The sequence below is a fragment of the Xiphophorus hellerii genome, chromosome 11 (genome assembly GCF_003331165.1).
Source record: "Xiphophorus hellerii strain 12219 chromosome 11, Xiphophorus_hellerii-4.1, whole genome shotgun sequence".
Lineage (NCBI taxonomy): Eukaryota > Metazoa > Chordata > Actinopteri > Cyprinodontiformes > Poeciliidae > Xiphophorus > Xiphophorus hellerii.
In genome coordinates this window covers 14,857,233-14,874,334 of record NC_045682.1, presented here as the reverse complement: position 1 = coordinate 14,874,334, position 17,102 = coordinate 14,857,233, and the positions used below count along the sequence as shown (strand labels likewise).

Below are 17,102 nucleotides of genomic sequence, written 5' to 3'. Positions count from 1 at the left end.
TAGGATTGTTGTCCTGCTAGGAGGTGAACTTCCACTCCACTCTCAATTCTTGTTCAGCCTCTTAACAGGTTTTCTTCCAGGATTCCTCTGTATTTAACTTTGCCCGCTTTCACATAAGCTACGATGAGCTTTATCCTGAAGAAACCCATCCCCACAGTATGTTACTGCCATCATGGTGTTGAGTCCATGTTCGTGTTGAGCATTGGAGTTTGTTTTATAAACCTTCAACTCTTCATCAACTTTCTCCCTGATGTTACTTAATGCTGGTCTAATACATCAAATCAAGATAAAAGAAAAAAAAACATTGATGTTTGTGGTTGCAAGGATGCAAGACGCTATAATTACTGTCAAAGTTTTACTTCTATCTTAGTGGCTTAGAAGTAAGCACAGCTGTTTAAACAGAGATTAGGTTCATTTATATTTACTCCAGTAAACCATGCTGTCTGTGCACATCCTGTCATGACAGACAGATTTCTGCAACGACATTAGGTCCCAAAAACAGGATGCTGGTTTCTTTCCGTCTTAAACAGCATTGATCAGCGTGTCTACTTCATTTAGACATCCTGCTTTTCCCACCCTTACAACTGTAGATCATTCAATAGCTGTCAATAATGGCTTCCCCTGACTGAACACACAGCCTGCTGCCTTTAGAAAAGGGGGTGTCTTCACTAATCAGCCATACCATTAGGAACTCGCTGGAGAGAGTGTTTTAATTGTTACTCAGATCCCACCTGGTTTGTGCAGTAGCTCAAAAAAGTCAGCAGATAAAATCTGTTTAACATCGTGTGATGTGAAATGAACTCCCTTAAACACGGAGAGCAGCAGCAGCATATGAAAACTACACGTCTGCAAATTCCCCCTCTTGTCCCACTTCGAATTTAATTCAAATCAACAAAGGGAACGTCGGAGGCCAATCAGGTGCTATTTCTTTTGCGTCGGGTGGTTTGATTTAGCATTTTCAAAACAAACAATTTGGCCTGACAATCGCAGCGAGCATTACTAAGAAGCAGGAATGTTGATTTGGGGTTAGCAGCAGCCGCGAACCAGGAGGCTTGATGGCAGCCATTATGTACAGTTTAATTCTGACAGCTGCAAATGGAAGGAAGACAAGTAAATGATTATGAACAGAGGCTGCGAGGTGGCGCGCTAGAGGGGAAAACAGTGACATCATGGGCCGTTTTTCTAGCCCGCTTAAACAGTCGAGGGAATATAAAGAAGGTCCGTCCTTTCTTAGAACGAGGCAAAACTATCTTAAAAAACAACAATTGGATATGAAAATAGCTGCATCAGAATGAGAGATTTAAGAAAATCAATATACAACTTCTGTTTTTAACTTTTTGGCCAATATTGATTTATTACGCTGCGTTGTAGCCTTTGTGATGAGGCTGAAGGATTCATGCGTGAAGCTCTCAGCACTCTATACAGACACAAACCAACAGGAGGACACAGATTGCTCAGGCTTGACCGTCCTACGTTTGTGCCGTCTGGGGAAATGCGGCTGCATCTCCATCCCATCTTACGGTTTTATTTGCAGCGGTCGGCCCAGTGTCGGCTGAGGAATGGCAATTCTCCTAGTCTCTTTATTTTTTTTTTTGCTAAATTTTCTAATTTTTTTGTCCAAACAAGGGTTTTTTTCTATTGTTGGTGGAAAAATAGGGTCCTTTTTAAAAGTGGGGATTCTTTGTGCTTTGACTCCACCTACAGTTCCCACAGAGCACCACAGGTTGTATATATACATATGTTTGTCTACATTGAACCAGTTTGATAGAAGCAGAGTCTATGCAGTGTCAGCTGTTAAGTCACAAGAAGTCCGGGAAAAGACATCCTCACCCATAAGGATTTTTCTTGGGTGTATGCAAATATATGACAATGACCCTTTTTGTGCAGCGTTTTGTGTGCAGTGGTGCTTGTCTGCACATTGTCGGCGATTCGCACAGATTGTCGTTGGCATGTGGGACACATTTTCCATCGCTGGGAGAGGGCACTTGCTCCACTTCCAGTGTTCAACAGACAAAAATGACAGCTGCTCACTTCCCCTGTTTGTGACAGACCGCGGCTGATGACAAGGTGTATTTTGGATGTCTCTCTGTGTCCTGCTTCTTGCAGAAAACACACTCCTGAACACTGCCGCAGTGGTGTAAAACACCAATAGCCACTAAAAGATGTGGCTCTTGCTGCATTTTCTATTAGATCCTATTGCTCACTTCTGTGTTTGATTAATTTGTGCCTTCTATCAACACCTAATGTGCCTCTTGCATACTTATGCAGTCCCTTGCCAAAAGTAATAACACCCTGTTAGCCTGGGATTTAGTGTAGTGGACCAACACAAAGTGGTGCAGAATCAGAAAATGGAAGTAACATGATACATGATTTTTAAATGATTAAAATCTGAAAAGTGTTCAGGTCAGATGAGGCCAAAATTGTTGCGTATTTTCAAAATTATATAAAACTAAAATCCTCACAGGATAGTGAAGAATATTGACTATCCTTCACAGTGAAACGTATTGGTGGCAGCATCAGCCTGTGTGGATGCATTTCTTCAGCAGGAAGAGTGAAGCTGCTGCGGAGGCAGATTTTAAAAATCAACAGGTGTGAAGTAGGCAAAAAATGAAAACAAAATGGCTACAAATCTAGTGTCTTTAAGAGGTGCAGCAATGAAAAAATACATTCCCTGAACTTCAGTAGAAACCCAAACTGTTCCTTCTCATACTATCAAACTCAACCGAGTTGCATAGTCTGTGTACACAACAAACTGGCAGCTTATAAAACAGGATGAAGAAACAGTGGTTGAAATGTACCTCAAAAAAGTCCCAGCTAACTGAGGCTAACTGCATTTCTACATAATATTGACTCCGGGTGGCTGAAGTCAGATACACCCCACACTTTTCAGACTTTCATTTGTGAAATATTTAGAAACCCATATATTATTTTTCTTTCATTTCACAATTCTGCAACATTTTTATGGTGCCCTTTCATATAAAATACTAATAAAATAAATTAAAGTTTGGTGTTATAAGGTGACCAAATGTAAAACTGATACAGGGGAAATAACCATTTAAGACACAAAAATAGGTGCATGAACTAGTACATTAAAAGTGTGTTGATGAGAAAGACATGTTTTGTTTTATGAAACCCAAATCTGAGGCGTTTGTGTAGCTATTGCGAAAGTGAGGCCTTAGTCTTGGTTTAAAGAGGCGTTTTGCTGCCCTGATCTCCACCGTGTAGCTTGTTGCACAGCAAGGACCGGTCCCAAAGCACTTTTTGTAGGCTTGTTTCAGAGGCTGTAGCTTTAGGCAGGAGGGAGATCACAGAGATCTGGCTACAGCACAGAGTTTACCATTGCCTGGAGCTAGAGAGGAGCCAACCTCGTACTCTGCTTTGTAATCTGCCGTTGCCGTTTTGAATCTGGTTTGAGCTACAGCGAGGCCCCACTGGAAGTCAGATTGGCAAAGTATGGTGGCTGGGATGAAATTCTGCATGGGAAGGCCTGAAGAAGAGGGAATAGGCAGTTCTAGTGCAGGTAGCTACATGCTGAATTCATGTAGTCCAGCCTCAGGCTCAACGCTAAGACGTCTAATTTACATAAATCAGTATTAAATAATAGTGAACAGCTATGTGATGACTGGAAAAATGGTGAGAAATCATCTAAACCACTCTGCAACAGCATCCAACTCTTGGAGCCGACTGGCATTAACTATCTGATGAAAAGATGATTTCATATTCTGAAGCTCTCTCTTTATAAAGTCAGTCTATTTGCGATCTTTCAGATAAAAAGAGAGATGCAGATGAATACTGACACTTCAGAGAACTTCAGAGTTGTGTCAGTTGTCTTCATAGATCCATAGTTTACTTGTAGCGTACTCAAAACAATTTCTGCTGCATTCTGCTGATTTCCTTGTTTCGACTCCGAGTTAGCTGTGGGGGAATTATAAGGTTAAAAAAAATAAAGAGTGTGAGAGAATCTTCACATCATTAGAAATCCATTCTAATGGTGATTAGATAGCTGCTGCGTATCTTTGTTCTTCTCTCTACTCATCTTCCACACGCTTTTTTCCCTCCACCGCCCTCCACTGACAGAAAGAAGAAAACTTATGTGACAGACATTTTTAAATTAAGATTAATATCAATTCCCTCCCAACAAGTTCTGTGATGTACAGCCATGCCCAAGAGGAGAGGAGGAGTGGCTGTGTGCAGAGAACTTAATCAGCCTGCCTCATGGTGAGCTCGGGTCCATTTGTCGTTTGTCCCAGATGCTAATCTGTAGAGCTCAGCTCCGAGGCCAGGAGCTCTCTCCCCGTATTTGGTGTGAAGAATCATGAGCAGACATGCCAAGTCCGTCCTGCCTGCTCACGTTTTTGTCTCAAGGCCTAGGGAAACGGTTGACACAACAGGGAGGGCAAAGCGTCCCTTTGCACCCCCCACCGCAGAGCGGTGGCTCTCTCACAGCTGTGGGGAGCAGATGCTCGGAGGTTACAGGCACAGGCCTTCAGGGACGTCAGCGCTTTGCCCTCCAGGGGCCGCACACAAAACACACTCTCCAAAGAAAACTTAGAGGAAGTAATCTTCTGCAGCCCTAACAGTACATGCATTGAATAAAATTAGATCCCTTCCATCAACGGGGCTTTATATTCCGTTTAAAGTAGTTTGGAAATACAGTAACTCACATCCATCATGGGGGTTAACCCCTTATCGCCTGAATTTATGTCCAGTAATGAAAAGCAATGTCATTCTCTGTTTGCAGTCTGTTTGAATTATGCCAAAAAATTTATGTAAATTTAGGTGTGATATGAATTAGTAGCATTAGAAAGGAGGAAAACCCATTTATCTGACACTGTGTTGAGACCAGAACACAATTGATACTAATTTATGGTGCCCAGAAAGGGATGATGTCATATTAATTTAAGGCTTTTTTATGATCCATTTCAACTACTTTTTTTTCATGCTTGATTGATAGCATGTTTCATGTCTGGGATTTAAAAAGAGAAAAAACACTTGATTGCTGATTTTCATTGATCAACACAGGTTCAGAAATAAACTTTCAAGCTCAATATATACCTAGATTCCCTCACATATGTGGGTCATAGCATGATGAAGAGAAATTATGTGCCTGTTGATTCAGAGAAGATTTGGGTGACATATTTTAGCATTTTCCCATTTTTCCTTTCTGAAAGGACTTCTAATGTGTATTTGTGACCTCTGATCTGGTCCATTTCATCAGGTAATGCTTTACTTTACTGAAGATAAAACCAGTTCCATAGTGTGGTTGGGATTATGAATCATTTAACTGTGACCCAAACTGTCACATTCAGAGAAAAGGAAATAGTCAGTGTGTTCAAAATTGAGCTGTTTAGATACAATAATATCACATATTATTGTGAAGGAATTAAAGTAAAGAATTTAAAACCTAAGAACTCTGTCAAATGTCAAGCATGGTGGTGCAAGTATCATGCTAAGGGCTCAGTCTCACTGCCACTGGCCTGGAGGCTGTGCAAAGATGGCGCACACCCTCCACATGTTTCATCCTCCGCTCTACATCTAGATGGTTGAAACTTTCCCACAGGATAATAATCTCAAACTCACATCAATGGAATAGATAAAAGCAGGCTGACATGAAAAAGCTAGAATGAATGTAACTTCATCTCTACTGAAAATTCATGGACTGTATTTCACATCCTGAAAAGCCAACCACTTTAAAGGAACTCCTGCAAAACTTCTTGTGTTGAGATTGGTCAAAAAGTTTGTTGATAGATGCACTTTCTCTGCAAGCTGCCGAGGGACGTTTTATCAAACTTTATTAGGGGTATATCTGTGAGCATATCTTAAAAAAAGAATCAAGTAATTTCACATTTTTGCACCCAAGTCTTGCATTAATAAATACTAAAAGTTATTTAATAATAATTTTGGCAGGACAAAAACATGCTAAAACTTTCAAACATTTATACCCATAACAAATGTAAGGGACTTTTGCCTCAAACTGTGCACCCTAAATCAAATTACAAATTTGAGAAGTCATTCAAATGACATTTTCTAACATTTGTTAACAAACAGTGCATGGATTACTATCACTGGCTGTTTAATTTATGTAGATGGTCATTACATGTCAGCGGTTTCACTGTCAGACTTCTCTCCCCATGACTCAGATTTCTTCTGAGCACTTAAGCCTGACCGGACATGCTTGAAAAAAGAAAAACAAAAAAAACAGCCAGCCAAAAGGCCAGCGCTGTCAACTCTAAACCTGCTCGCGATGGAATAATCTGTGCCGACTGTCGATAACTGAGTGCCCTTTCTAAGTCCCAAGTAAACCAGATGCCTCTCAGGTTAAAATCTGCATTCAAAATCATTTAGTGCTTTCCCCTGCAGGGAAACCAATGTCAGCTGATTCATTTCGCTGTTAAATTGTTTTTTCAGTGTTCACATTTCCTCTTCCCTTCCTGTAACTCTTCAGAGTCGTTTCCCAACAGTGGTGTAAAGTAAACATGGATCAGCAGGTCCTTTTTTTTTTTTTTTTACTTGATTCCGCACTTGAAAGAAGCACAAAGAAAATGGAAAAGCAGGCATAAAATTTAAAGTAAAGAAAACAGAGGCCTGAGTATGGGTGAGTTAATCCAAGAAGAAATCATCTGTTAAAATTCATTAGCCAAGCCTCTCTGAACACAAAATGAAAAGACATTAAATATGTATTATTTATGAAATGTCTGTGCTCTCTGAAAAGAGTGTCTAGTGCTGTTAATTACTCAGCCATTCATACAGAAAAGATTATTTCAAATGGAAAGTGAAAGCAAGGCCAGACAGCAAAAGAGCTGTTAGTTTCTTTCACACTATTTTTTAAATGACATTGGTGAAAATGGAAGAGCTAATTATGGTAGCTCTAAAATTCAAAGCTAATTTAAGGAGCCGCGTGTCAGCTTTATTGACATCTTCTGTAGAGCGATGTGGTTTGAGGCCCGCTGAGGAATCTCACTGCTGCCGCGAGGGAGACGGAGGAGTGACTGCATGAACGATTCCTGCTTGATGGCATGAAAATAACTTTTGGTGATAGATTGTTGCGTTCCCCAGGTTCCAGTATTTGTCGACTGAGCAAATAACTGTGCTGGTTATTTATAGAAAGTGCCCTGCGAAAGTATTCACACCACTTTTTCTTATTTTTTACTGGGATTTTATGTGATGGATAAAAACAAAAGGTTTCTATTTTCTCATTCTATCATAATTATGTGCCGTTTTGTGGTGATCTATAAGGTTGGGTGATTGGACGACAAGTGAGCCCTGCGACAATTGTTCTTTTAGGATAGTGTTTTTTGTTTTTTTTCCCTTTAGCCTCTTGAGTTACTCTCTTAATTATGATAATAGAAATGCTTGACTGAAGTCAAAAGACTCACAGAAGAAATAACAACTAATGCGTAATGGCGCACACAAACTCCTTCAAGCTGCAAGAAAAGCTTTTACTTTCTCCAGAGTGCCTCCATGCGCAGCGGCAATTTATTTTCTCAAACGTAGAACAGAAAGGCGGCATCCTATGGTCAGTTACTATTTTTTTTAAATAGTAACTGCAATGGTAGATTTGAGAAAACAGACAGGCTTTTTTCCTCCAGTTTAATAATGCTTACTACTATTGAACTACCTGTTGTTACAAATTAAAGCAAGTACAAAGTGAAACAAAAACTAAAATATAAATAGTCTCCAGCAAACATATGCACTTCCATAAAAAAAAAAAATCTGCTGCAGAGTAAGTCTTTTCTGAGCAATTTGGCTCATTCACAGCCAAATCACATGAGGGAAACATTAAAAAACCGTACAGAATTTTTAGAAAAAAGAAAATAGGCTATTTCTTTTGGATAAACCTTAGAAATGCTTCAAAACATGCATGTTTACCCCTATATAGATCTAGCAGTGTATACAATTGGTATTTAACAATTTTATGGCCAGTATGTATATTTTCCTGCCATTTGTGACATCAATGGAAATTTGTTTTTTATGCATTTTCATCTCCAAGATAGTTACAGCCAAGCCGCACTGTCTCCATCTGGGGCTCTCCTTTTCATATTTAGCTGTATTTCTGCTGGTGAAAAGCTTTTTCAGAGCTTCATGATGGAGCTGCAGCAACTGGCATTTGCGTAGAGTAATCAACCAGACGGTGAATACGCAACGATCGTTCAAATTCTAGTGTTTGAGTTCTTAGCTGAAACTGCACAAGTGCAAAACTGCTTTCGCTACATCCTGTGGTTTACCGTTTTCATCCTGTTTAAAGCCAAAATAGTCCCAAATAGGTGGCTTTGTATATTTGGCAACAAATTCCTACATTTTTGGACTTTTGTTCTATAAATTGTCAAATCAGTTCATATAATTTTTACATTGTATGTCCCAAAAAAAGTCCAAACGTCACCTGCACACGTACAGCTCTGGAAGACCACTTGAAATTATCAGTTTCTCTGATTTTACTTTTTATGGAAATATGTTTGAGTAAAATGAACATTGTTCTTTTATGGTATGAACTACTGACATGCCTCAGAAATTCCAAGCGAAAATTTTGTATTTATTTGCAGAAAATGAGAAATGGTCAAAATAACGAAAAAGATGCAGTGCTTTCAAACCTCAAATAATGCAAAGAAAATTAGTAGATATTCATTTAGAAACAACAATACTAATGTTTTAATAGGAACATTAGTCAGAAAGAGTTCAGAAATCAATGAAAGTAACCATGAAGTTTTCAATGCAGTTTGGTGCAGTGGTCTCTTAATTTTTTCCAGAGCTGTACATTTCCCATTGTAATTTGTTGGAGTGACAAATATCAATTGGGAATATGTTGCGTATCAGCCACCCTTAGTTGTCTATTATATAAAATGTAAAACAGATTGAAGTTTTCAACACCGCATATTCAAAATTAGTCATTTTGCTGATCATTAGATGACAGTTGGCTTCATTTAAGTATTTTGTTAACATTAAGATGAAAAAAAATCCACGTTATTCATTTAGTTTCCTGACTTTTAAGGAAAGTACACGTTATAGATTTTCCCACCCTGAAGTCTCAAGAGGCTCTGTATTATCATAAGTGTGATAAATTTTATTTTCTAAGTAGGGAGAACAAGAGAAGAAGTACTTTCAAGGTTTGTGATTCCTCCTTAAAGGCAGTCACCTGGCAAAGTGGGAACAAGAGCAGGGCATTTATCCACTTACAGAATGCCACCCCGATGATGTCAGTAACAGATGACTGCAGGACACTCCCCCCTCCATTGCTTCACAGCCAGTTTTGGTCACTGAGGGCAGGGAGGGAGGGCGGGGTGGGATGGAGTGGGTGCAAGGGAGATAATTATCAGTATAAATGAAGCCCCGCAAACGATTCGCACTGCTGGGCCCCCTGATCCAGTCTCCAAGGCAACCTCAGCACGCTCATTTGTTTTGTAGATGAGTAATTACATCCAATTAGTGACCAGTGGAAAAAAAAAAAAAAGAGTCCAAGAAAGGCCCATTGTTCCGGATAGATTGTGTGAATATTAATAGTGGGACGGTCTGAGGCACATGGCGATATGATCGGTGATACTAATGCAGCTGTGGGCACACTTTGCCCGGTCTCACACTGCATAACGGATCAGATAACCACTGATGAAAATATATGGCTCCGGAAAATGTGTGCCTGCGTGTTCGTTTCGGAGTTCTACTCTTTTCCCAGCTTTCCCCCCCGAATGCGGCAAGCATGCCAGCGTCTTACCTGAGCCTCCCACACGTGCAAACAACACAGCAGCATGCTTGCTGCCAGCACCTCGCGCTTTATTATTTGTTCAAATGTAATATAAAGTCAGAAAACATTTCCTGATGTGACATATGGAAGAAAAACTTTTGCTGTGCAGCGTTCTGTGTCACGGTGTATTGGTTCCTTTAGTTTATGTCACCACCTACAGACACCCGCCTGATATGTGGGACTTGTCAGACAAAATGGCAAAATGTGTCAGCTCGCTGTTCACTATTTTAGGAATTGGTTTTCACATCGAAGGATTGTTTGTGAGAACTGGAATTTTAAAGATGCATCATGGATCTAACTGGATCGTCAGTCTGAGTTTCTTTTTGTAGCTTTAAAACCAGGACATTTTTGAAAACATCTGTAGTTACAAGTTAAGACGACTCAATTCCACAAACCACTTTCAACATGCTGCCGTCAAAGGACGCCTTACTAATATTGTGAGGCTCTTGATTTGAATGGAGTGAGGCAAGGCCAAAATTTTATGCAGTCTCAAAAGTTTGGTTATAACTTCACCTAATTTATTTTGTGATTCAAGCAATCAAGTATATTTCTCTATTTAATTGTGAGCAAAATAGCATTTTATCTTAATTTTAGGAGATTTTTAGGAAAATTAGGAATCTGATACAACTCAAATACATAGAAAAAACTGAACAAGAATAAACGTATGGGAAAAATGCAATATTAAGCAGATAAGTTTAACTGCGGTTAAGCATTTTGACTTTGAGAGCTCTGCTGCTGAAGCGTCTGTGACACAGATCCAGTACACCTCCAGAAGTTGATAACACTTCCATGTTTATCCATGTTGATCACAAAACTGTTGCTTCTTCAGTTTCTTTAAAGTTTTGCTAAATTTTGCGAAATAAGCTAAAGGACTTCTTGTCCAGATTTTGTTTGATGGATACATAGTCATAATCTATTAGAGCTTGTAGTTAATGGTTTCTGCTTATTCACCTGCTTTTTAAAAAACTGGCCACAGATTCTGTGTGGTTAATTTTTGTATTTTGATCTTTGAGATAAAGAACAAACTGTGTCTGGATTACTGAAAGAAGTTGCTCTTAAAGGATGTTCTTGATCCCTCTCTTTATTCAAGCTGGTGTTCTTTGACAGAACTGGCGGTAAGCCCAGCGCCTCAGATGAAAAGTTACCCCACACATGGATCATACCAGGTTGCTTCACTGTCGGCATGGCACAGGACATATGCTCTCCCCTTATTTCCCCCCATACACATGATTTTTCAGATGTCCCAAACAATTGGATTAGAGATTAATCAGAGGAAACAGTTTTTTCCTCCAGTTTTCTGCTGCCCATCCTTAAACCTCCTGAAGAGTTTCGGTCTTTGTCTGACGCTTTTCTGGGTAGAAGGAGGAGTGGTTTCTTAACCATCCTTTTTTGTTGTTTTCCCAAAAGTCTTCTCCTCACTTCATCTCACCCACCAGCTGCCGATGGGGCAACAGCGTTTGGTAGCACTATCTTCAATGTAGATACAGCGCAGGCCTTTGGGCAATCTTAAAACACCCTAAAGCCTTTTTGACTACAATTGAAACTGTCACTTTATAGTTCTTGGTCATTTTGAAAACAGTTCTGTCCTGCGGAATGTTCTTAGCAGCCGTTTTCTTGTATGGAAGGCCACTTTGATGCAAAATGATAGCTTTCACATTTTTCTTAGAGGTGACCAATGCTAACACAGGGAAACAAAGATGCACATGTTTGTCTTTTTATCAACTAGACACCTAACGAGTGTTCACCTGTGCTTATGACATCACCATGCTAGTTTATGCCAGACGGGGAAATTGCTATTTTTCATAAAGTAAACTTTTTTTAAGATAATAAAATTATTTGCAGTCAGTAACATAAATGCAAGATTGTAAATTGTTCCTATTAAATCTGAGGGTGCATAATGTGTTTCCCTGCCAAGTTTCTGTCCCTGACTGTTTTACATGATGTGCAGCAGGCATTTTAGCAACAGGTTGTTAATGGAGATGTAAACATTTAGCTTATATCTGTCAGTTGTTTAGGAACGAAGACTCAAATTAAAAGACAAATAAATGTCAAAAATGTGTGTGAGAAATTGCTATAAATGCCTAGTGATGTAGCTTGGGTGACACAGGTAATATACACACAACATGATTTATAAGCAGAGCTTCTGTAACTGGGGATGCAGAGTTGTCCAGGATTACATCAAATTTTATTAAAAGCTCTGCACTCTGTCACCTTTATACTTAATAAATTGTCTGTAGTCTGAATCTCTGTAAATTTTAAAGTCAGGTATAAATGTGTCTGGATATCCTCACTGTGTTGCCTTCAGCACTCCAAGCTTGTTGAGTTTATTTGTGTGTGGAAGTTTTTTTAACTTCCCTACTTCCCCCCCTGTTTTGCTTCTGCCATATATTTCTGATACTAGAGCCTTTATTTAACCACTAAAAATCTTTTTGAGATAAAACTTCTATTTTTCTAGTGGTCCTGATCAAGATGGTATTTAGAAAAAGAAAAAAAAACATTTTCAAGTAAAAGCTTCATCAGCGAAGAAAAACTCAGAAAGCAAATATAGAAATAAATATTAAACATGTGAAGCAATACCTTTTAACAGTAAAGGATTGAGTAAAACAGTTATATGTTGCTACCTTTTAAGAACCTCAAAAGCTCGTTATTTCTAAGTTAATTTCAAATATGAAAACAAAAAAAGACACCCAATCTGAAGAAGGAAGTTTTACCAAATTCACTCTGGGAACATTTAACAATTTTAACACAGATGGACATGAGTCATTTTCTGGATTCAGTGGAGAAAAAACGTTCAGGTCTAAACTCTTTAAACAAATGATCAACATGAGCATCGAACAATATTTTTTCACCTATCTGGATTTCTAAATATTTATATCAAGTTACTGTTTAAACTGGTACAATCTAATGTAACAATAGAATAATCACCAGTCGTAGCAAGAGAAAAATTTAGCCGTCTTTGATTTAATAACTTGCTTTAGTTTCAACAGAGAGTACTACAGTGACTGAAAACTTACTACAAAAGGTCTACAGCTTGATGTAAGTAGTACTCCACTGTAAAAAATAAAAATAAAAAAGTGTGATCAGCCTTTAAAAGTATTTTGACTCTAGTTAGTACTAATCCCAAAATCAAATGGGAGCTAAAAGCCATCCTTGTTGACTCAAATATCCGTAGTCTTAAACTCAGTTGGTGGCTCTGACATGTACACATGTTTTCAGTTAGATGATTAAACACCTTAGGAGATGTTGAAAAGTGGCAGAGAAACCACCAGGCATCAGTCCATCACCACAGATTCCAAACCAGCATAGAAATGTACTTCCTCACAGCACAAGTTGTTGTCAGGCTATCATTACAGTTGTAACATTTTAAAGCAAAATAAGTATATCTAAATAAAGAATAAAGAATAAATAGAAATAATGAAGGCAGATGTGTGCAGGGCTTTAGTGCAAATATAAGTCGGAGTGAAAGTAGTGACTGTCTCGTTATGAGCTGGTGCTATAAACGGAGCGTCCTCCTCATGAATCCCCAATAAACACAGTTTGTTCTATTGTCGAATGTTTCTTCCCCATTGTAATTATTCCATTGATCCAGCTTTACTCATTAGCAAGGCCAATCAATTTTCAGTGACATTTGTCTAAGTGAAGTAAATGGAATGATTGCTTCTTGAGCTTTGTTCAATGTGTCAGGCATTATGTGACGTACGTGGGAAGCCTGCCCTATTTGGAGCCTATAATTTGATGAGTGGGCAGACAGCCCACAAGTGGTGAGATCAGAGTGCTAAAAAGCATTGGCGGGGAGAAGCATGGCTGGTGCTTACATTCCATTTGGCAGAAGTGGACTGTCTCACTCTGAATGGGGAGAGGTGAAGTGGTTTTGAATGGCTATTCGCTCCAGGACCTAAATAAAAAAAACACACACACACAGATCCACATACACAAACAGCAGGGGAAACCCAACACGGACCAGCCTGTGTCACCAATCTCAGTTCCTCCTGAGTAGATTAACTCCGTTATCAAAGAGGTGTTAGAAGGAGCAGGGGTTTTTTTAATTGCACTCTTTATATGAGCAGCTTGTCTCAGATTAAAAGAACAAGCAATAAATGTCACCAGGACTTATTGCAGAAAGGCATTTTCTAAACTGTTGATAATCCACCATCTGTGTGAAAGAAAGAATTGCTCAAAGAGGCCAATTTGAGGCGTGCTTAGAGTACTTAAAACACTTCAGAAAGCTTATCATCAATAAACATGAACGTCTCTGGGTCTCATTCACATAAAAAAAAAAACCTTATCAGTTTCTACTGGTCTGAAAGCAGGCTGCGGATTGATTATTGATTAGTGCAATGTGTTTTCCTTCCTTCAGGTACGTCACTGAAAATTGACCGTTTGAAATGAGGAATGTATTGACATGTTTTTTTAACGATTTGCCAGTTTTATCTCCCTCCTCTGTCAGTCCATTTGAATAGATCCGACCTAAAATATAACACTTGTGGATTTTATTATCTTGTTTTTTTTCCACTCCTCACTGCCTGACATTTAATCGGATTAAAACAATTTTTTCTGTTTTTCCGATTGTAAAACTTGGTTCAGAATAATGAGAAAAGTTTTGTTTCTTTCTTAAAATTCAGAAATATTCATACACTTGTATTGTAAAGCCTTTAAACAATTTGAAAAAGCCACACATAATGTCACAGCTTTGTAAGCTTCTGGTTGTTTTGCAATATTTGGGATAAATATAGGCCTCCTGTAGGTGTATTTTAAGCAGCTATAAAAAAAAAAACCTGTTTAAAATCTATTTCTGCTCTAAGTAAGTATATCTCCAGCTCCGTGCAACAATAGCATAGACGTGGGTGCAGCTTTGAGGAGCCTGTGCTGCATTCAGGTCAAAGTTAAAGTTTTCTGTGTGCAAACGCCTAGTTTGATGCTCTTATGTCTCTTTGTTTGGTTACCACTACTAGCAAAACACAAGCGAGAGGGAGGATTACATAGATCGCATATCATCCTCTATTGCTGCGATATCTGATGTTTACTCATTTAAATACTGATTCACAGAGCTTTTGGGTTTAAATTCCACAATCCCTTTAGATGTGTTACTTTTAAATTAGTTATCTTCTGTAAATTAATGTGTTATAGTCACAGCCCTAATTTTAAGGCAACAACCTTACATATGGTGCTTCGCTGTTTGATGGTATCACGTAAAGAAAACACTTCATGAGTGAGAATATTGAAGCAGCATCTCAACATAACTGCCAGGAAGTTGAAGCTCCGATCAGATGGGTTTTGTAAACAGACTATGAACCTAGTCTGACCAATAAATTAGAGTGTTTCCACACCTCTGGTGCTCAGTCCATTTAAAACAAGTTCTGTTTCGGTTCTCTCAAACGGTTTTGATTTGGTTCCAAATGAACTCTAGAACGGTTTATGGTGTGAATGTGAGCCAATCTCAACCTGACATCTACCAGCACCTATCCCTTGCCAGAAATGCATTATGATCCAGTAGGCAATGGTACTGTGTGTTTTTGTTTTCACATTGCATAAATTCCTATGCAACTATAAAAAAAAAATTCTCAAAATTATTCTGAAATAATGTTGCGTATAATGCTACAGAGAAAAAAAAATCCCATGAATAAATTCATGAGAACTCAGCGTCTGCTTCCTTGGTCCTCCCAACCTGGACACATCAGACCAAGAAACAGACTGAATGTTCTAGTTTAGTTTGTAGTGACAAGTTTTGGTCCATTTGGAGTTTTCTCTATATGAAAAGAAACTGAATCAGCCAGAAAAGTTGCATGTTAACAAACCCAACAATTCGGGCTAAATTAAATAACTATTGGTGTGAAAATGACCTTAGTTTTAAAGTTGGCTGAAGGACAGCAAAGTCGATCTTTGGAGAGGCAAATATAAAGCAATGGTGGGCAGAACTGAAAAGGTATGTCAGAGCAGGCAGCCTACAAACCTGACCCAGTTGAGACAAAATTCAAGCAAACCTTTGAGAGAGGCTTATGGAAGAATACCCATGTTTTACGCAAGTCATACGGCTTAAAGAAAAATGTATGTAAACTTCCAAATTTAAAGAAAAAGTGGTAACGTTTTATTCTCATGTCAGCATGAGACTGTCATGAACATAACATAACATCTGTCATGAACATGAAGGAGTCTTCATGAATGCTTATGATTGTTGTCATGAAGTGTCATTAGGTAAATAATAACACTTTTAAATGACTTTTAATGCAAGTTTTAATAGAACTTTGTAATAAAAGTGTCATTATTTACTGAATAATTCAAAGTTTACACTTTTAATGCAACATTTAGTGCACCTTTGCATTAAAAGTGTCATTATTTACCAAATGATACTTCAGGTGAACAGTCGTAAACATTTCTGAAGAGTCATTCATGTTCATGGCAGGTTTTATGTCATGTTTATGACAGTCTCAGGTTAGTCTTACACACACCCCTTCAAATAAAGTGTTACTGAAAAGGTTTCTCTAATAATAATCTGACAGTCGGGAAATGAAACATTTTTCATTTTTGATAATCTTAAATTAACTAAACCAGAAAAGTATGATTTAATGTCTAACAGTGAGGGGGTCTTGTTTTACAGTACACCTTAATACCTGGTTTCAGCTGAAGACTGTTTGGTTAAGTTGAATGAAGTCAGAAAAACCAGGAGTTCCTGTTACAACGACATTCAATGAGCTAGATAATTTATGCAGCCGAATTACACCGCGAGCTTTCACACCACAGCTGCATATCTCAAATAAGAGCCATATGCCGGGTGGGATGGGTGAGGGGCAGGAAGGGGAAAAGGGGTTTGGCCACATGGCAGGAGCTGCTGGGGAGGGAGGGCGGGGAGGGCCAATTAAAACAGATGTAATCAGACTACGGTGTAAGACTCCAGCACATTATGCTTAGCAATTTGGACGCTGACTTTGACAATGAAAAAAAGTTGATTTCCACAATGATGGAGTCCCCTCCCCCTCCCCCTCCTCCCCACCCCTATACTGTATCTCCCAGGCCTCCCCGATTATGGGTTTTACTCTGCGCCCAGTGACCAGAGGGGGGGGCCCTGCTCCTTTGCTGACTATGGCTCCCTGGGGCCCCAGGCGGCTCAGATGCTGCACAGTGAGCATGCCACCTCCGCCTGCAACTCCCCCCTACAGCACCTACACAGCCCGGATCAGTTTAAGAACCCAGGTTTGTATCTGAGCATCTATCTCATCCACATTTTGGACTTTTCAGTTTGATTCATGACATTATTCCATGCAGATGATCAAGTCTTTTCTTTTTAAACATTTATTTGTTTCACCTTTGTCGATGAAAGAAAAAAAAAAAATCCCCTTTACAGAAAAAAAAAATTACAAAACAACATCTTGCT

General features: G+C 38.9%; 1 protein-coding gene across 5 annotated transcripts in view; it reads left to right on the top strand.

Annotated features, from left to right (window-relative positions):
* msi2b (musashi RNA-binding protein 2b) overlaps nucleotides 1-17,102 on the top strand; it is a 301,650-nt gene that overhangs the window by 268,125 nt on the left and 16,423 nt on the right. For 3 of the 5 annotated variants that reach the window (XM_032576242.1, XM_032576241.1, XM_032576240.1), the window contains exon 12: nucleotides 16,742-16,921. The exons of the other annotated variants lie outside the window; for them this stretch is intronic. In XM_032576242.1, coding sequence (XP_032432133.1) covers nucleotides 16,742-16,921 — 180 coding nt within the window. The remainder of the gene's footprint in view (nucleotides 1-16,741; nucleotides 16,922-17,102) is intronic. 5 annotated transcript variants of the gene reach the window in all.